Source organism: Centrocercus urophasianus, unplaced genomic scaffold, assembly GCF_019232065.1.
Source record: "Centrocercus urophasianus isolate 14NV4802_14NV808 unplaced genomic scaffold, USGS_Curo_1.0 seq_26, whole genome shotgun sequence".
Classification (NCBI taxonomy): Eukaryota; Metazoa; Chordata; class Aves; order Galliformes; family Phasianidae; genus Centrocercus; species Centrocercus urophasianus.
In genome coordinates this window covers 6,385,817-6,404,910 of record NW_024884822.1, presented here as the reverse complement: position 1 = coordinate 6,404,910, position 19,094 = coordinate 6,385,817, and the positions used below count along the sequence as shown (strand labels likewise).

Below are 19,094 nucleotides of genomic sequence, written 5' to 3'. Positions count from 1 at the left end.
GGGAGCATGGCCGGCCGCTCGCTGCGGGCCGCGGCTCGGCTGTCCGTCGGCGCGGCGCGGCAGGGCAGGTGCGTGGGCGCGGGGCCTCTGCGGCCGCGGGCGGGCGGGCGGCGGGGAGCGGAGCGGGACGGGACGGGACGTGGCGGCGGAGCGGGGCTGGGCTCGGCGCGGCGGGCCCGGGCCTGTCCCGTCCCGTCCCGTCCTGCTGGGTGAGCCGGGCCGCCCCGGCCCTTCCTGCGGGGCGGCTCCCCGTGTCCGCTGCCGGGCCGCCGCCGTTCTGTGCGCGGGGAGCGAAGCGCCGTGTGCGTGACGCAGGATTCCGGTCGCTTAGCGCGGCTGTGCCGCGGTGCCCGGGTCGGGGACGGCCGTCGTGTCCCGTTGTGCCGGCAGGCGTGGTTGGGGTGCTGTGGGTCTGAGTTATAGAAGAGCAGTGAATTTCAATAAAAGGCAGGCAGCTGGAAAGGAAAGCGAACAAAATGGATGGTCCTTTATTCTGGTGTCGGTGCGGTTTTTTTGTGCGTTTTTCTTTTTTTCCTCTGGAAAGAACTGGAAGCTGCACAAACTAATAAAGCCATGCCTTAATGGAAGCACTGCCTAACCGTGCAGCCCTGCCGCCTCCCACTCGCCTTGTAGGTGTGACAGCTGCCGTGCACCTGCAGCACGCCTTCTGAATGCAGGCCTGTGCCCATCGAGAGAATTCTGATCTTTAAGGACAGCTGACTTTGGCTGCGTGGCTGCGGTCAGCATCTCCCCTCCATCTATCTGCATGCCCTCTGACATCAGTCTGTAAATCTTTCTGAAGCGCCGGCATCATGCTATGGTCCTTTCACACCCACTGGGACTTCCCCATGTCTGTCACCTCAGGATGTGTCAGCTTCCTCCTGTGGGATTCCACCTATTTTTAGGGCAGCTGCGACTAGGACTGTGTTTAGGAGATAGAGGACAGGCTGTAAATAGCACTCGTCCTTTGTAGTGGTGCGTTTCTTTCATCCTCAAGGAAGAAGTAAATTGAGCGGCGTTTTCAGTTCTGCTTCACACTCCTCAAGTTTCCCTTTGGAGTCAGCCTGCAGTTCTTTTTTCTTGCCTCCAACTTTTGAGTCAGGCTTGTCTGAACAGCCCGTGGCACCCGGGGCGTTGCGCTGCTCATTAGTGCTCTGCAGCTTGGTTTCACTGGCTGGAGACAGCGCTCCATGCCGGCAGCTCTCTGCTTCACGTAGGCAGGGCCCCCGAGTGCAGACACAGCTCGCTCATGGCCCTCTCCTACGCACTGGAACACACCCTTCTGTGTGCTGTGAATCACCTGCATATGGAATTGACTCAGTCAGCTTCACTTCTTGAATGCAAAAGAGTTAACTTGTTTATATTGTGTTGTTTTTTTTAAGCTGAAGGTATCTAACCTGTGAGGTGCTTAGCAACGCTGCTGTCTTAGCTGAACTCAGCTTCCTTGACTCATCTGCAGCAGGGCTGACCTGCCGTTCTGCAGCTCTCCAAATGAAATACAAGAAGAAGAAGGACAGGGCTTGAGTTAGTGCTTACCACAGCCATGCTTTTCCCCACAAATAAAGCTTTCCGGTTATTAAAGGTTCATTCATGGATTTTGAAGGCATGGCAAATGCGTTACTTCTCTTCCCTCACTCCTGGTCAAATCCTCTTTCTGTAACTTTGTTAACCAGGCAGCCAAACGGGTGGGACAGGCATCACTCGAGGTGGGGTGCTGTGCCCCAAACAGGTCTCTGTGCAGCTTCTGCTGGGTGTTGGGATCTCTCTTCTTTGGCATTGTGGGAACCCAGAATGGCAGCTGATTGGGAAGCACACCTTGACAACTTGCCTGGTTCCTTAATGATCTGTGCCAGGAATGTTCTACACCAGAGCAAACGCACTGAGCAGAAACACTCAGGTCTGCGTTTGGTGCATAATAGGAATAGGAGCTGCTTGGTGCACAGATCATGTTTTATTTTTATGTGCCCACCCATAAAAACTGTAGGTGCAGATATCTTCAGTTTGTCATTAGTGCTGTGGGAGTTCTAACAACCCTTCAATCAAGATAAAATGAGGGCACACCTCAGCTGCTAAGGGAGTGGTAGGAGGTGCTTGGTGGTCTTTGGGTAGGTATATCTCTTAAAGTGTGCTTTGGTCACACAGGTAAAGCAGTCTGAGGCACCCATAGGGGACGCCTCTGCCCTTCCCCACATTGTCCTTCCATCTCTCCAGACCTTGCACAATGTCTTCTCTTTTGTACTGGCACTTGCGCTCGTCTGATGGCCCAGCAAAGTTTTTTGAGCACACTGGACAGAAAGCACTCCTGTTGGGTTTGGTTTTGGCTGGTTTAACTCCATGAGTCTTCATTCTACAGAGAAGAGACTTCCTGGAGTGAGGGACGTGGACCCATCCTTACCCAGTCTTTTTTCTTTCACATATTTGTTAAAACATCTCTAATGCCTGCCTCCTTTTCAAGAACAGCTTGCGAAAATAATGTGGAAGTTTACTTTCTGCTACTGACCACCTGTAGTGGGAGGTTAGAAACAGTGCAACTGATAGATTGTTCTTCTGTCAAAATCTGACTCTATTCAGGGTATGTCAGGGAGGTGGCATAGAGTGACATGAATCTAAAAAGATTTCTTCAAAATATTTGTCTGTTCTCTGTGCTAGCTGCCTGTTTCCTTTGAAAAGAGCCAAAATGTTGCCCAGAATCCTGTGTGCCTGCTTTTAGTAACGATGCTAAACTGAAATTCTTTCTTTTGACTGTGTTGGAACTTAACTTTCCCTTTCTTGTCACTAGTTTGTATTTCAGGGAGTCCCTGTGTGTTTTCAGCACTGCAGCTCAGCAGAGAAGTACAGGAGATGAGTGTGGGCCGGAAGATCCTCGTGATGAGCCGAAGCATCCCCTTTCTGACTGTGCCTTAGAGCACAAAGCCATCAAATTGGAAGAGCAAGTTCGAGACTTAACTGTGAGTTTGCAGCTGGTGGCGTTGCTGACTTTCATTTGGGCCCCTTGACTTTCACTTTCAGCCTTATCTTGTTCTATAAGAGCCATAACCTGCACACAGTAGCACTGTGTTGTGACAGCATTCAGAGCAGCTTTGCCTTCCCTGCAAACACCAGGTGTCAGTAGTTCCTGGGAGCAGGCCACTGACAGCTGGATCTCAGCAGGCAAAACTGTATGTCAGAGGTGGGCTGTGGTCACATTCTTTCACAGCATTGTACAGAGGGAATGTCAGTAGCTTTGTCACAGATTGTAACGTCCTGGGTCACTGTTGTCTGAGAAGTCAGCTTTGGTGGCTGGTGAGAGGAATAAATACTGCAGCACAGGGCAGTTCTGGGGATAACTGTCCAGAGTACAACTTCAGCAAGTGACAAATTAGCTTGTTACAGATCTGTTGCTAAGACCTGCCTGCTGGAGAAAGGAGCATCTCAACGTGTGCAGTGAGTCATGCAGAAAGCAGCAGCCTGACAATGTGCTGAGCACTCAGTGCTCCTGGCCTTGGGCCTTTTGAGGGGGTTGCAGTTGTGCTGATTAATCAGTAGAAGAGGGATTGGCTTTGCATGTTCTAATGAAAATGCTGGAGCCCAGTGCAAACCTTCTGGTGTGTAATGGCTTCTTTTTCAGTGGTATCTAAAGGATTGCAGTTGTGTCAGAAAAATCAGTTTTATGTCACTGTCTCCTTTTGCTGTTACAGGAACGATACCGGAAGGCTTTGGCAGATTCTGAGAATGTCCGGAGGAGAACGCAGAAGTTTGTGGAAGATGCCAAGCTCTTTGGTGAGCACAGTGACACAGAGCTGTGTGTGCTGCAGGAGCCTGCCTGAGCACAGAATGCTGATCGGCGGCTTTTCTCTCCCCTCTGTCCTGCTCTTGTTCATTGCAAAGTGTGGCATGATGTTTGGCCCGGTCTGCTGGTGTCTGGGTGTTACTCCTCGCTGTGCCCAGCTGTGTTATTTCATGGTTTTATGGACTTTTCTAAATACAACAGGCCTGGTGCTGTTGAAGGTAGTTCTGCTCACTTCATGGAAATTGCAGGTTCTTCTGCGTGCTGAGAAGTGACTCTCGCAGGATGTTGTTTTGTGGGTTTTCATCAAGCTGTGGTCTCCTTTATTGTATTGACAGTCTCTTCTCCTCTGCTCTGGCTTTTAGGAGGTGCATCCTGTCTGGAGCAAAGGGGGGTGGTTGCTATCAGATGGTCTTTAAAATTTCTCCAATAAACATTTTAGCATCAGTGGAGTGAGTTGGATTGCAGGCTGGGGACGGAGGCAGGTGTAGGGGGAAAACTGCTGTGTAGTCACTGCTCTCTGCCAGCTCTGCCAGCTCCGAGGGTGAGAAACTGTTGTTTTCCATAGCACATGTAAAGCTTTTTTGTTAGTTAATTTTAATGGCTTTCAAATTAGAGCTACATTTGTTCCCATTGTGCTACAAAATGGCTGTTGAGTTCTGGGAAAATCAGCATTATTTGTGAGGTTTTTTTGTTTGTTTGCTTGTTTTGAGTTTTAGCTTGCTGTATGCAGTGTGCTTTAGATTTGGGGGGGGGAAATTTATTAAAAGTTACTCATGAAATAGGGCACAGGGCATCTGTAGAGCATTTAAAGTAGGAAGTAGACCCTGGTGTGAAAGGAGATGGGTTGGTGCATGGTCTGCTTTTTGTTGCCCCTCCTTCACACTTTTATCATTCTGTACATGTTTAAACATGTATCTACAAGCACGAGCAGCTCTGAACTATTGTTTCTCTTGTCTGTTTTCCTGATGTATCTTTCCAGTAAGGGCATCAGTGTGAGGAGAAACTGGTTTTCCTGAAATTTCTGCACTGTGTGATACAATATTCTGTAAATGTGTGTTATCTGCATCCCACATGGGTGGTTTTTCTGATGAAAAATGCTGTGTTTTTTTTCATGACCAACTATATTATCCAGTCCTTCCACAGCGGTTTTACCTTATGATAAAACTGTGGATGTACAAGTGAATGATCTCATATTATACTCACTTCCCTCCCCCGTCTTTGTTCCCTGTATGCATGGACACGTGGCTTCCAGACCTTGACTTTTTGCCTGGCATTGGCACTGTAGCTCTGTACGTTCTGTATGTTGCCCTTCATTATTTTCTTATTTCTTTGTTCTGTAGGGATCCAGAGTTTCTGCAGGGACCTTGTGGAGGTAGCAGATATCTTGGAGAAGACTGCTGAGAGTGCTGCAGGAGAAGCAGAGCCTGCTAATCCAAATCCAACCCTGCAGAAAATCTACGAGGGCCTCTCTCTGCTAGAGGCCAAATTGCAAAGTGTGTTTGCCAAACACGGCCTTCAGAAGATGAGCCCTGTTGGCGACAAATACGATCCGTACGACCACGAGATCGTGTGCCACGTCCCAGCCGAGGGCGTGCAGCCGGGCACCATCGCGCTGGTGACTCAGGATGGCTACAAACTGCACGGCCGCACCATCAGACACGCGCTTGTTGGCGTGGCAGTGGAGGCACAGGAGTGAACCTGTTGCCCCCTGGCACCTGGCACCTGACTGGGCTGAGGACCTCTCAGCGCTCGTGGCAGCTGCAGCTGCATGTCTTTCCTTATTTATTAAGCTAGATGGGTATCGTGCGTTGGCTTCTTCATAATGCGTGCAGTCGTTTTGCCGTTAATTATAAGGTACTTGTGTATTTAATGATCTTTTTTGGAGTATTGGAGTAGTAGTAGGAGATCAGCTATTTGTCAGAAATGTGGCATTACAGCCCGTTCTCTGATGCTCATTTCTCCGTTAGAACTTGGATAGGGAAGGGGAAAGAGAAAGAAACAGAAATTCTCTGAGATTTAGGGCTTCCTGTCTCTCAGCTGCATCTCTGAGACAGATTCCAGCAGTGGCCTTCAGGCAAGTAACTCCTCTGCTTCAGTTGTGTTTCTGTATTGAGGGAATATAATAATACTTATTGACCTACCTCACAGGGATGTGGTGGGGCTTTTTCTCTGCAGAGCACTCAGAAGAGGAAAAGCTCAAAGGGCTGAGTATTATTATCAGGCTGATTTGGGTATCTTCCCTTGTCTCCAGGCCCCTTCGGTGGGAGTCAATATGATTGATTGCTTGGGGTGACATTTAGGACCATTTTTTTAATGTCATTTCAGGAAAATAATCCTGAATTAATGAAACCTGTCATGCTATAGTTGAATAGGTTGAGGTTGTAAAGAGAATTCAGATGTTGTGTCAATGTGTTAATATTTGTTTTCTAGGTAAAATTTCAACTTGCCTCCTTGTTCCTAGAGGTAAAACAGGGAGTGATGGTTCTTGGTAGAGCCGGGAAACTCCTCTCAGATCTCTCTTTCTCCAACCAAAAAAGTGTATTCTACAGGAGAGTAATCTCTTCCCTGGTGGGTATTTGTGCATCTTTCAAGCATGATAAACGATACGCTTTTTGTTGCAGCTGCTGGCGAGATGGAGATGTGCCCTTAAGTAGGAAATCTGGACTGCTTTATTTTCTCAGGCTCTCCAATAATGGTACTCAGATAGCACTAACTTGCAGTTGACATTCAGATTCCACCCTTGTGCACTCATAGTAAATGTGAAACCGTTTGGTTTTATTTTTTTTGACACAAGGAGAAGAAAATCTTTTCTACAAAAGTCTCAAGTGTCCTTGAAACAGTTTTAGAAGCGGTGACAAGAAAGGAAGGAAGAAAGGACGAGAAGCAGAAGGCAGGGGAACTGAAAGCTGACCTCAAGCCATCCTCCTAGTTGAAGGCATGTTGTTGTCACAGTATGGCATATGTATTTCCCAGAGGTCCTTTTGCCAGGGAGTCCATTTATCTCAGCTGAAAGGATGCAGTCACCCATTAAGATCAGAATTTAACCCTTGAGAGAGCAGTAAGCAGTGTAGTGACAAAAGAATTACATAAGCCAGACTGGTTTGCACTATATAAAACCCCCAGGCATGGTGGTTTTCAGATTATTTCTTACAAATTCATTAATTCCTGCCTTTTTACTTTTTGGAATTGGATCTATGGTCTGGCAGTTATTTGAGATCTGGTTGCAAAAGCTCTTTACTGTGGCGGGTGCCATCACTGGTTTAGAAGAAAGCTCATTCTTCTCCCATTCCTTTGCAGGCTTTGGTTTTGTAGTCCTTTTATGACGGACTTCAGGGTAAAGCAGCCTCCAGTTAGCTTCTATCAGCATTATTTCACATGGGGAGACTGTACACAGAACATACACAGCTAATGGCTTGTCATCACAGAATTTTTAGGGAGGTGCTTGTTGTGGCATGCTTCACACAGGCTGCTTTGGTGACTGCTGTATGTGGGTGACCCGGAGCAGTTTTGTGCCTCTGTGTGGTTAGAGAGCCACTCGAGCTTCCAGCCCTGGGACAGTGCTTCATGGCAACAGCACATCACTTAGGAAGAAGCTCTGTTCAGTGCTCGTGTTTTATGGCACTGCTGGAAATGTTAGAGTTACAAAGGATTGTTGTGTTGCTCATTGGACATGCCAACTGAGTGGCCACATTATGCTGTTAACCAAGACACAAAACAGGTGAAATTTGTGAGGTGTCAATACAAATCTTGTTCTGCCTCGTGACTGCCTGCAGCCTCTTCTGCAGAAGCTGTATGTTCAGCAGGAGCAGCTCGGTTCTCCTCTGCCTCTTTACGCCCTGGTAGATCAGCTGAGCCATTTGCAAACAGCAGGGGAAGAGCCAGCTGTGGAAATGAATGTGTGATGTGAAAGATTATAAGGAACTGAACAGAAATGCAGGCATTTTATGTAAGAGGTTGTTTTCTCTCATAGAAAGGCTGCAACTTAGCTGAGCCATACTTAAAGTAGCAGGTGGCCAAAAGTGATGGGATCCAAAGCACCTTTAAACTGACCCACTGTGCAGCCTGACTGTGAAAGTATGCTACGTCTGCTTGGTGCTCCCTGGATTGTTTGGTAGGCCTGCCTGTCTCCTCAGTTAGTATTCACCTTTTTTTGCCTTAAGAAGTACCCTAAAATGCACTGCAGTCACTGCCTGTGTGTCTGCAGTAGAAGGTTATCGGTTAACTGGTGTATCTGAATGCACTGAGGCATTGCTGTGTGGCTGGAGCAGGAATCTGAGGGCTCAGGTTCCTGTGCAGTGTTCCTGAACCCCTCCCAAGCTATTTTCCCAGTTTGTGCCCCAGTTTTGTAAATCTGTGAAACTTCTGTAGATCTAATTAGGCTTTATGATGGTTATTGCAAGATATAAGTAGTGCTTAGTGGCTCTTGCAGAAGTTACCAAAGACTGTTGTTGTTTGTCCTGATTTCCTGCTGGCTTTGAATTGCGAAAGGGGAATGAAAGAACCAAACCTGGATTCCATCACGGAATTTACATTTCCTAGGCAGAATTGGATTCCCTTGCCTTTCAAGCACGCTTAATGATCTCTTATTGTGGATGAGATTGCCGAAGGGTGGAGTGCAGTTGTCCTCTGTGTAGCTTCCCTGTTTGTGCAGAGCTCACACACAGCGCGGTGGGATGAGTCCCCCTTGGGTGCTCTGCAAAGTGACACCAAAGAGTCTGACCCGTGAGCTTCTTCCCTGCTGTCACTTTATGCAAACCATTTTTTGAGTTAGTTAGAAGGGATGGAATAGCAGAGGAGGGCGAGCGCTGCGTGCCTCTGTAGCTCGTGCTGGTTTCCACTTGCTCACCCAGCCATCAACTGAGCTGGGAGTGCAGAGCAGGTAAGCCATAGTGTGCTGGTGAGGCGTGGAGCTGCCCGTGGGAGGCTGGGCAGCCCTGCACTGAGCATTGCTGGCTCCTGGCCGGGGCTGCAGCAGTGCTTCCACCACGTTGGCTCTGAGCAGGAGCTGTGCAGAATGTGAATGTCGCTTTGCGGACCTTAAATTCTCAGCTCTTCCCCAGCAGAGCTGCTGCTGGAAGAGAACAGCTGTGATAAATCAATGGCTGCCAGAAGTCCTCTCACTTTTGAAAACTGTATTTAAGTTTTATATTGTGAATATTGTGGTGTTTGTTTTTTTAAAACATGAGATGTTTTGGTATTACTTGCAAAGTCAAATGAACAGAGTGTTGCTAATCTTCAGAAACTGTAAGTCCATTTTGGTTGGTGAGAAACCTATATATATACTGTATGTTTTGTTTCTGTGCTGTGCTTACCCAGCGGTTCTGGCTATATGGAAGAGGAGGACTCGAGTGTGGGACCAGTGCAAGTAATTGACAACAACATTTGAGTTAATGTTGGAAAGGGCTGATTTTCTTTACATGTCCAGATACTGTCTGTTTGCTAATAAAAAAAAAGAATTGCAATTGCTGCTTTTTCCTTTCTTTTCCTACTTATTGCAAGTGGTGCTGTGGATTGAAAGGGCTCTTCTACAGCTGGTTACCTAAAGCAAGGACTACACTCCACCTCTTTATTTATTTACTTATTTATTTTGACATCTACGAACAATCTGTTGGGTGGACTCAGAAGTGAGCATGGAGGTCATCCTCCCTCCACCAGTGAGCTGCCAAGGGTTTGTGTGCCTGCTGCTCCTGGCAACTCCTGCCAGGGACAGCTGGGCAGGAATCGCTCCGCCTGCCTCAGGTGCTTCATCCTGCACAACTCTTAGCAGTTGAAATATGTTGTCTTGTGTCATCTCTGTCATTCTGTTCCCCCACTGCTTCGTTTCGTTGTGTATTTCCCAGTATGTGAGATGTGCAGTAGCAACACACTGTGCTTACAGGACTGTTTCAGGTCTCATGCCATCCCCAAGTGCTTTATTCTTTCAAGGACGTGCTGGGGAGAATATCAGCCATTCTGATACAGCCGTGATTGCAGCAGGCATCATTCTGCCTTCCTGCCCCCTCTGCACCGATGTCCTGCTATCCATTCCAAGCTCTGCCTTAGCCCTGAAGGTGCTAAGATCAGCAGGCCTGGCCGTGCCGCGTGTGCTTCTCCCCAGGGAAAAAAAGAAACAACTCTGCAAAGAGCCGGCCGTCCTGGGGGAAGAGCTGCATTTTTGTGCTGAGCCGCTGGCAGCACCATCCCCTCGCGATCAGGCTCTTCCTCCTGGCCTGGAAACAGCTGCGATGGCATCGCTCCGCGCATTCACTAACCAAGAAATGCTGCTAGATGCTGCCATGCCAGTCACCGCTGGCTCTTCTGGTTTTCTCCGCAGCAACAGCGAGAGTCGGGAGTTTGCAAACCGCAACCACCCCCGTCTGCAGCGTGAGCAAACGCAGGCGTTCCGCTCGCGGTCAGCGCGCAGACACGGCAGCCCGTTCAGCCCGGGCCAGCAGGGCTACAAGCAGCGGCGTGCCCTGCCCGGGGCTCCGACGCCGCGCGGTCCTCCCGCCTCCTCCCCCGGAACGGAACGCGGCGCACCGCCCCGTGCCCTGACGCGCGCTCCGCTCCGCAGCGCAGGGCAGCAGGCGGCGGGGCCGCGCCGTGCCGTGCTCGCAGCCGGGGGGCTCGGGGCCGTGCCTGCCGCGAGGGGCGGTGCCGCCGAGCCCCGCCGCTTCCCACGCCGCCCGCGCCATGGCCCCGCCGCGCGCCGCGCTGCTGCTGCCGGCCCTGGCCGTCCTGCTGGCCGTCCCCGTGGCCGCCCGCGCCCCGCCTCGCAGCGTCGGTAGGCTCGGGTCTGGTCGGGTCGGGTCGGGTCGGGTCGGGTCGGGGGGAGCCAGGCGGGGAGCCCGGAGCCCGGCGGGGCTGCGGCACCGTGCCTCGGGTGCGCCGCCAACCGCCGCCCCTCTCTGCCCGCAGCCGTGGTGGGCGCCGGGCTGGGCGGCTCGGCCGTCGCGTACTTCTTGCAGCAGCACTTCGGGCCGCAGGTGCAGCTGGACGTGTACGAGCAGGGCGGCGTGGGCGGCCGGCTGGCCACAGTCACCGTCAACAAGCAGCAGTACGAGAGCCGGGCCGCGTCCATCCACGCGCTCAGCCTGCACGTGCAGGACTTCGTCAAGACGCTGGGTGAGTGCCGTGTGATCGGCGGGACGCGGCGGTACCTCGGCACGATGGGCGCCAGGTGTCCCAGCGCCCCAAGCCCGCCGTGACCGCACCGTGGGGCTCCGGGCGGACCTCAGAACGCCGCCGCTTCGTCCCGTCCGGAGGCGGCGCCGCCCCGTGGGATGCCCGAGCGCGTGGGCTCTCACGCTGCCCGGTGCCCACGCGGGAGCTCGCTCACCCCGTTACCCGCACCCCACCACCCGCCCGGTGGGCCCCTCTGCTCCCCGCAGGGCTCAGGCAGCGCCGCGAGGTGCCGGGAAAGAGCGCCGTGTTCAGCGGGGAGCACTTTGTGCTGGAGGAGACCGACTGGTACCTGCTGAACCTCTTCCGGCTCTGGTGGCACTACGGGATCAGCTTCCTGCGCCTGCAGATGTGGGTGGAGGAGGTGATGGAGAAGTTCATGAGGTAGGGCTGTGGCTGGGTGGGGAGGGGGCTTCTCCCCTGCGCCGGGGCCTCACCCCGTGCTGCCATCCCCCCCCCAGGATCTACAAGTACCAGGCGCACGGCTACGCCTTCTCCAGCCTGGAGGAGCTGCTGCGCTCACTGGGGGGTGAGGCCTTCGTCAACATGACGCAGCGCTCGGTGGCCGAGGCTCTGCTGGAGGTGGGCGTCACGCAGCGCTTCGTGGATGACGTCATTGCAGCCGTGCTGCGCTCCAGCTATGGCCAGTCGGTGCTGGTGCCCGCCTTCGCGGGTGAGGATCCGTTGCCCTCTTGTGAGCGTCCTCGCCGGGGTTCCTCCCCGAGCGGGGCCTTGAGCACCTTCCCCTTCCTCTCCCCAGGAGCCATGTCGCTGGCGGGGGCCCAGGGCAGCACGTGGGCGGTGGAAGGAGGCAACAAATTGGTGTGCTCGGGCCTGCTGAAGCTGACCAAAGCCAACGTCATCCACGGCAGGGTGACGGGTGTCTCTCTGCACAGCTCGGGTGAGCCCGACCGCGGGTTTTGCTCTGGCCCTGTGCACCCATGGGTGCTGCTGGCGTTGGGGTTGTGGGTCTGCACCTGGAGAGAGAGGGCTTGCTGGGGATGGGTTGATGGTTGGACCTGATGATCTTAGCTCTTCTCCAACCATAATGGTTTTGTGATTCTGTGAGGCGGGTGGTGGTGGCTGTGGGGATACTGGGGGCTCTGGGAGGCTTTTAGTCTTTCTGAGAGGCTGTTTGTCTGTCTGAGAGGCTTGGCCCTGCCCTGCAGATCTTCGTGTCCCTTAGGTCCCTTCTTTGGGCCAGGTTCCCACTGGCACTATCCGTGCTCCAGCACAGCAGAAGGTCGGACAGCTGTGCTTTGTGAAGAGTAGGTTTGACCCTCTCCTCCTTTTCTCACCAGAATGAACTTCTCTAGAAGCTTTCTCTCACAGGCTCCATAAAATGCTTTCTGTTGCCCTAAAGCATTAGCAACTCATCCAGACCCACCAGATTCTATGGTCCAGCACTGGAAAACCAGGGGCTGGAGGCAGTGCTAAAAAAAAGCGGGGACCATACAGCTTGGGGCCAGTGCTATAGCCACTATCTGCCATCTCTCTTCAGAGGGGAGAGCCCTGTACCAGGTGCACTACACGAGCAGCGAAGGCCAGGGCTCGGCGTTCTACGACATGGTGGTGGTGAGCACTGCCCTACACCCCAGCAGGAGCAACTTCAGCTTCCAGAACTTTGAGCCGCCCATTGACAACTTCCCTGGCACCTTCCAGCCCTCCGTCACCTCCGTGGTGCACGGCTACCTCAACTCCTCCTACTTTGGCTTCCCTGACCCCAAGCTCTTCCCCTTTGCCAGCATCCTCACCACCGACACTCCCACCCTCTTCTTCAATGCCATGGACAACATCTGTCCTGTCAACGTCTCAGCAGCGTTCCGTCGCAAGCAGCCCCAGGAGGCGGCGGTGTGGAGGGTCCTTTCTGAGCAGCCGCTGGACAAGCAGCAGCTGAAGACCCTCTTCAGGTCCTACTACTCGGTGCAGGTGACGGAGTGGCAGTCACACCCCCGCTACGACTCGGCCAAGTCGCTGCCGCCCATTGTGCTCCATGAAAACCTCTTCTACCTCAGCGGCGTGGAGTGGGTGGCCAGCTCCATGGAGATGATTGCCGTGGCGGCCAAAAATGTGGCCCTCCTAGCGTACAACCGCTGGTACCAGGACCTGGAGAAGATAGACCAGAAGGACTTGATGCACAAGGTGAAGACTGAGCTGTGACGCTTTGGGTGGTGGTGGGCCCGGAGCTGCTGTCTGCAGTGGGCAGGGGTGTATTTATTTCCTTGGGATCACCACGGGGCTTGGGGCAGGGGGCGAGGGACAGGCTGTGTGCAGATGACTTAAACATGTTTTTCCTTCAGGAATATAGCCCCTGTTGCTTGTCTGTGCCATGCGCTGGGGATTTCTCCCTTTTCCTCCTTGGGTGGCACTGGGATGCGCTGTGAGGAAGGGTCATCTTGCTTTGGAAGGGACCACGTAGGGCTTCAAAGCCAAGGCCATGTGGGTAGCAGGACCCTGCTCCTGCTGCTCCTCCCTGCTGGGCAGAGCCCCTCCAGCCCAGGCAGCACCACGGGCTGAGGCATGGAGCAGGTCAGACGGGGGCCAGCAATGCACTTTATTATTTAGGGCCTCAAAAGCTGCCTCAGCTTCCCCCGGACATCAACTGCTCCCCACCCCCTGCCTCTACGCCAGGCCCTGGGCTCCAGTTTACACGTGGGGCTGGGGGTGGTGGGTGAGGACCTTCCCCCTCCATTCTCCTTGGCCTTTCACTGGGGGTTCAAAAGCTCTTGGTGAGGCCAGAGGCAGGATGATGTGCTGGGCTGCTTGCAGGGCTGCCCCAGCACTGGGTGTCCTCAGCCCGGGTTGAGCCTGGTGGAATTTGCAGGGGGATTTCAGGGAGCCCTTGGAGGCACTCCTTGCCCCAGTGTTGAGCCTGGCAATGTTTGATAAGCAAGAGCAAGCTGCTTAGATGCCTGTAGATGACTTTGGGCGTTCATTATGCAGCCTCAGAAGATGCAAGTGCAGCCCACAGCGATGGTCTCCATGACCATCTGGTACTTCTTGTGACACTTCTTCCTCCCGGAGGCCTTGTGCCCCACCTCGCCTGGCGCCTGGCAGAGCAGCCTCCGGACAGGCAGCCGACTGTAGATGGGGATGCTGGCCATGGTGCGGTCCTCCTGCATGGTGAAGGGGTTGATGCAGCCAGTGCAGAGGCACCGGGCCTCAGGGATGTCTGCTGGGATCCGCGTGGCATCGTGGTTGATGCTGGAGGATAAGGAAAGCAGTGGGAGGTTAGGGGGATGGTGAGACTGGCAGGTGGGATGGGGACAATGGGCTGGGGATGGGCAGGGCAGTACCACTGCAGGGTGATATGGGGAGCACTGCATCATGGTTGCTTTGAGATGCTGGAGCTGTGGTCACCGCTGCATCTGCTAACTTGGGATGAGTGTGCGCGGCCCTGCCAGAGCTCCCCGGCCCTGAGGACCCTGCCCCGCACTTACCTGTAGGCCCAGGGGGACAGGCTCCTGCGGTTGGACCTCCAGAGACGCAGATTGACCTGGCACTTGGTGTCGCCTGGCTCGGAGCCATTCCTCAGCTGGTGCACCATGTCCTGGATGCTGCGCTCGTAGTCCTCCATTGGAGTGTAAGGGTCGTCCGGGGCCCTGGCCAGGGCGGGAGCGGCCATGGGGAGCCGTGAAGGGCCCCTTCTCCTCCCCTTGGCTGCTCTGCTTTCATCCTTGGCTTCTGGCACCAGAACCATGGCAAAGGTGAAGATGCAGAGGAGAAGCTGAAGAGAAAGGAGTGCAGTGCTAGGCTGCCCTAGGCTGCAGGGCTTGTGCAAAAGGATGCATCCCTGCTTAGGGGATGGACGCTTGGCCCAATTTCCTGGCATTGGGGTGGCACCGTGCATGCTGGGTGGTGAGCACATGGTCGGGGGAAGCCCCAGGATATAACCCGTGGTTGCAGAGCCCCTTGTCCAGGGAGCCGAGCCCAAAGGGCCCTGTGCCTGCCTGAGCATCCCCAGGTGGCCCCATGCCCCAAGCACGCACACACACCAAGCTCAGGGTGTACCTGGGGCTCCTTTCATTTACAAGGAGCCTTAGAGATGAGACATGCAAGAATGAGATCTTTATCCAAATCCTCCTCTCCCTCTGTGCTCTGAGGACAGAGAAAGAAAGGTGCCTTTTCCTCTCCTTCTCCCTCTGGCCTTGCAGGGCCGAGCTCCGTGTGCCGGCTGCCGGCATGCTGCCCAGTGCCGAACAAAGTTGCTTTCTGTAGCGCTGCTCTCCGTGTGGCTGCAGCCGGCCGAGGCAGCCCCACGCCCTGCCCCTGGTCCCGCTGTGACACCGTCCTGATTGCGTGCAGGGTCCAGGCGGAGAGCTGCGCTCCTGGGCTGTGCCGCGCTTCCCTCAGGCTGCTGCAGGTTCGCTCCCCGCTTTGTCCCCTCCGTGCCATGCAGCGGGGTGACGGGCCCAGCAGGGCCGGGATGAGCATCTCCAAAGCAAACGGAGCCAGGTAGCCGCCCGCAAACACGCTTGTACATAATGGCATTAAAGAAGGGAAGCGAACAGGCAGCCCCGCGCCGCGGCACGCTACCTACCAGGTTGGGAGCCCGCTCCATGGCGGCGGAGGGCCGGACGGCTGCCCGCAGTGCAGCTGGCACAGCCGAGCCCCGCAGCTAAATAGGGAAAGCCCCAGCCCTGCGGCGCTTCCCCGGAGGTGTGTCTGCCGCGTCCCCGAGGTGTCAGCAGCTCAGGGCCAGGGCCAGCGTGGTCTGGGACTCGGCCACCGCCTCCTCCCCGGTGCTGGCTGCAGCAACCCTGGCCGTCCTTCCTGGAGCAGGCAACGCAGAGAGGTTCAGGGGCAGAACCTGTCTCAGAGAAAGGTCTGGGGTTCTGCTGGCAGTGACAGCATGGTGACAGCCCCCATGGCTGGGGGGCACTGCTGGAGCAGGCGCTGGCAGGAGGACAATGGGTTGTGTGCAGTGCTGGTGGCACAGTGTGCAGGTAGCCTGGAGCTTCTGTGGAAACAACTGAGGGTCCCCAGTGATGTGTGTGCCACCAGCAGCTCCGCTGTGCCCATGAACTCCCATGACTCACACCATCAGTGAGGCAATGGCAGCACTGCATCCTGCACCCTGGCTATCTGTCACCAGACCCTTCCCTGCTGCTGTCTGCAGCCTGATGGCTGTGACTGGGGCTGTGCCCTGATCTGCAGGCTGTGGGTGTCCTAGGGGTGTGCTGGGGATGCTGCCCCAGTGCTGTGCTGCATCCACAGGCCGAGCCTGGGGGTGCTGCAGTGAAGGAAACTGAGGCACGGGAGGTGCTGACCCCGGGGCTGGGGACTGCGGGCGCCTATAAGGGAGGTGTAGAGAGCAGGGGGAGGGATGCAGTCCCTGTCCCTGAAGCCAGGAGGATGCTGTACCGCACGGTGGTGCTGTCCTCCACCCAACCGCAGTGCAATGCCCTTCCTCCATCCCTTCTCCATCCCTCCCTCTGTCCCCTCCCAAATCCCCCAGCTTCGCTCACTGCAGAGGTGCCTGGTGCTGTTCCCTGCTCCTCGGGGGCACCTTTTAAGCTTTGAAGTCTGCTGCCCCACGTCTGGGACTGCCACTGGAGCAGTGCCCTCTGCTTGCTCCACATCCCCCCATCCACAGGCTGGAAGGCCTTTGTGCTTCATAGGGCAATGGGAAATTTCCACTTTCTTTTCCCAGTCCAGGAATTGGGCCTCAACCCAGAAAACGGGGTGAAAGTCATCCCCTCCTCCTACTGTGTCTCCCCTCCTTTTGGCTACCACAACCCAGAGCTGCCGCAGGAAACACGCTGACATCCCCAGGGGCATTCAGCAGCACAGTGCTTCAGGGCTGTGGCATCTCACAGTCAATGAGCAGTGTCACCTCTGTCACCTGGTGGGGGCCTGGTGGCTCTGCAGCCACCTGCACCCACATTATTGCATTATTGCCTGGGACCCAACGCTGGCTGTGTGCTCCCCAGGGCAGCGCAGGGCAGAACGCAGCCCCTGGCCATGCCCAGAGGGTGCCGGGCTGCGCGGCCGCCTGCGTTGTGTCAGCGCTCGGCAATGCTGTTTACACATGAGAGAGGCTCAGAGGCATCCACAATGGGAGCCAATTACCCAGTTTTGATCTTTTTTGGTGAAAAGGAAACCAGGGCTTTTCAGACATGGCCAAATTTGATAAGCTGGGGGAGGTGGCTTTTCTCTACCAGCCTTACGCCAGGGATGGAGCCGGGGTGCGTGGCTGGGAGTGCACTGCACTGGGGTGGCTGCGAGATGTGCCCAGCCCAGAGCAGGGTGTGCAGGGTCTGCCGTGTGCCCCTGTGATGGAAAGAAGGGCTGGAAACTCTCCAGGGCTCCCCTCTATGTGGACACCATAGGGGAGAGGGCTATGATTTGGGTTCTGCTGTCCATGCTTCTCTCTGTTGCCTCCCTGCTTTGTTCCTGCCTGCCTGCTGCTATGGGCACCGTGATGGAAGTTGGAGCCTGAAGACTGGGAGCCGGTGCCCAGACAAGGTGCATCTGATCTGCCAGCCAAAGGAGACCAGGGCGTGTATTTTGTAACCATCCATCATGAGATCCACTGTCCTGCCCTCAGCTGAGCCAGAGCTCAGCCATCTCCAGCCGTGTGGCTGCTCCCTGCAAAGCAGAGCTGTCACCCTCAGTCTGGGTGGGAGCCTGCCACTGCGCAGTGCCACACAGAGCACCTGTACGTGTGCCCAGATGCGGCCGGAGCCAGCAGTACTGCGACTGCAGCATCTTCCTATCTCTCATGACCAACATTTTCCACTCATCAGATATGAGCGTGCCGCAACGAGCCGGCCTGGCCGGAGCCAGGAGGAGAGCTGGGGTTGGTGGTGCTGGTGTTGGGCCCCCACGTCCCCGTGGCCCTGCAGGTAGCACCCGCCCGCAGCACGGCGCTCACATCCATATTTGCACAAACGCTGTGCTGGTGTGCGAGCGGCTCCGGAGCCACCCAGACCAGAAGGGCTTATTTTAAGCTCGCTGGAAAAAAAACGTTGGTTGGTGGGAATTAAAACTCTCCGTTCTCAAAAAAGGGAAAAACAAAAAGATCTGTGTTCTGCCTGCTCCTTCGGTTGCATAAACACGAAGACACATCTGGAAGGGGCAGCCAGGACATCGCCGCTTCGTGCGGGGTCAGTTGCCCTCTGCAGCCACCCTTCAGTGGGACGGCACCCTGCTGGCAGCCCTGAGCAGGCAGTGCCCACGGCCCTCCCGTGTGCTGCAGAGGACAGCCAGGGCTTGGTGTTGGGACACAGCTCCGCGTGTGCTCGGCCCTGGGGGACCCCGCATCTCCCGACAGCACATCCCGGCCCAGAGGCAGCTGAAAGCAGCGCCAGGCGGGCGGGAGGGAGTGCACATCCTGCACAGCCCCAGCAGCATCCATCAGCGTTTACAGCACGTCGCCCGTTACACGATCCAGACGCACAGGTTCCTCCTGTCCTGCTTCTCTCCCGCCTTTTGTTTTCTTTTACTTTCTGCTCTTGGAGACAGAGCACCTGATGGAAAAAGACTGTGTGTGCTCTGGTTCCTAGAAGCACGCTGCTTCCTTCCGCTCCCCGCTGCCTCTCTGCCGCCCTGGGCTGGGGGGGACAGCGGGGCCACGGCAGGGGAAAACTCTCATCCCAGCAAAGCCCTCTGGGCATTCTGTGTCAGGCAGCAGAGGTCACTGCAGAATGGACAAAGCAGCTCTGAGGGAGAGAGATGGCAAAGCACTGCAGTGCCCACTGTCCCTGCAAGGATGTGGGGAGCACCCAAGGCCATGTTTCCAGGACAGCAACGCCCTTATTTTTAGGGCTTTGGTGGCTTTAGCTTGCAGGCAGACATCCAAGCTCTCGGTTTCCCAGGGCTGAAGTAAATGGAAAGTTGAGCAGTGACACTGACGTCTGCCCCAGCTCTGCAACTCCTCCCCGCAGAGCTGGGGACGGGGCCACGCACGTGCAGGGACCCGCAGCGCCGGGAGCTGTCACCACTGGGAACCCAGCAGGGATGTCCTACCCTGCTGCTGTCCCACACTTCCAGCTGGATGTGCTGAGCTCCAGTTGCTGCTGAAGGTCACCTCCTGAGCTGCTCCAGCCTGGGCTCACCCGCTGCCCATGTCCTGCCCGTGCCACCAGCACCCCCCTGTAGTGTCAGCAAGCAGAGGAGGCCGTAAATTCAGCACTTGGTTCTGAGCAGGGCTGGCGAAGAG

The 19,094-nt window shown here is 55.1% G+C and overlaps 3 protein-coding genes across 3 annotated transcripts; 2 read left to right on the top strand and 1 right to left on the bottom strand.

The window, feature by feature from the left end:
- Nucleotides 1-6: 6 nt before the first annotated feature.
- Nucleotides 7-9,231, top strand: GRPEL2 (GrpE like 2, mitochondrial). Its single transcript, XM_042826614.1, has 4 exons — nucleotides 7-68; nucleotides 2,780-2,948; nucleotides 3,678-3,759; nucleotides 5,110-9,231. Exons 1-4 carry the CDS (start codon nucleotides 7-9, stop codon nucleotides 5,463-5,465), a joined length of 669 nt encoding a protein of 222 aa, XP_042682548.1. The 3' UTR covers nucleotides 5,466-9,231.
- Nucleotides 9,232-10,441: 1,210 nt separating this feature from the next.
- PCYOX1L (prenylcysteine oxidase 1 like) lies at nucleotides 10,442-13,225 on the top strand. Its single transcript, XM_042826413.1, has 6 exons — nucleotides 10,442-10,532; nucleotides 10,667-10,873; nucleotides 11,140-11,314; nucleotides 11,392-11,603; nucleotides 11,691-11,831; nucleotides 12,432-13,225. The coding sequence occupies exons 1-6, from the start codon at nucleotides 10,442-10,444 to the stop codon at nucleotides 13,088-13,090; spliced, it is 1,485 nt and encodes a 494-aa protein (XP_042682347.1). The 3' UTR covers nucleotides 13,091-13,225.
- A 623-nt stretch (nucleotides 13,226-13,848) lies between these two features.
- On the bottom strand, nucleotides 13,849-15,491 carry IL17B (interleukin 17B). Its single transcript, XM_042826561.1, is given in 4 exon segments — nucleotides 13,849-14,134; nucleotides 14,227-14,298; nucleotides 14,371-14,657; nucleotides 15,471-15,491. Coding segments are annotated over 4 exon segments (639 nt in total). The 3' UTR covers nucleotides 13,849-13,875.
- Nucleotides 15,492-19,094: the final 3,603 nt, after the last annotated feature.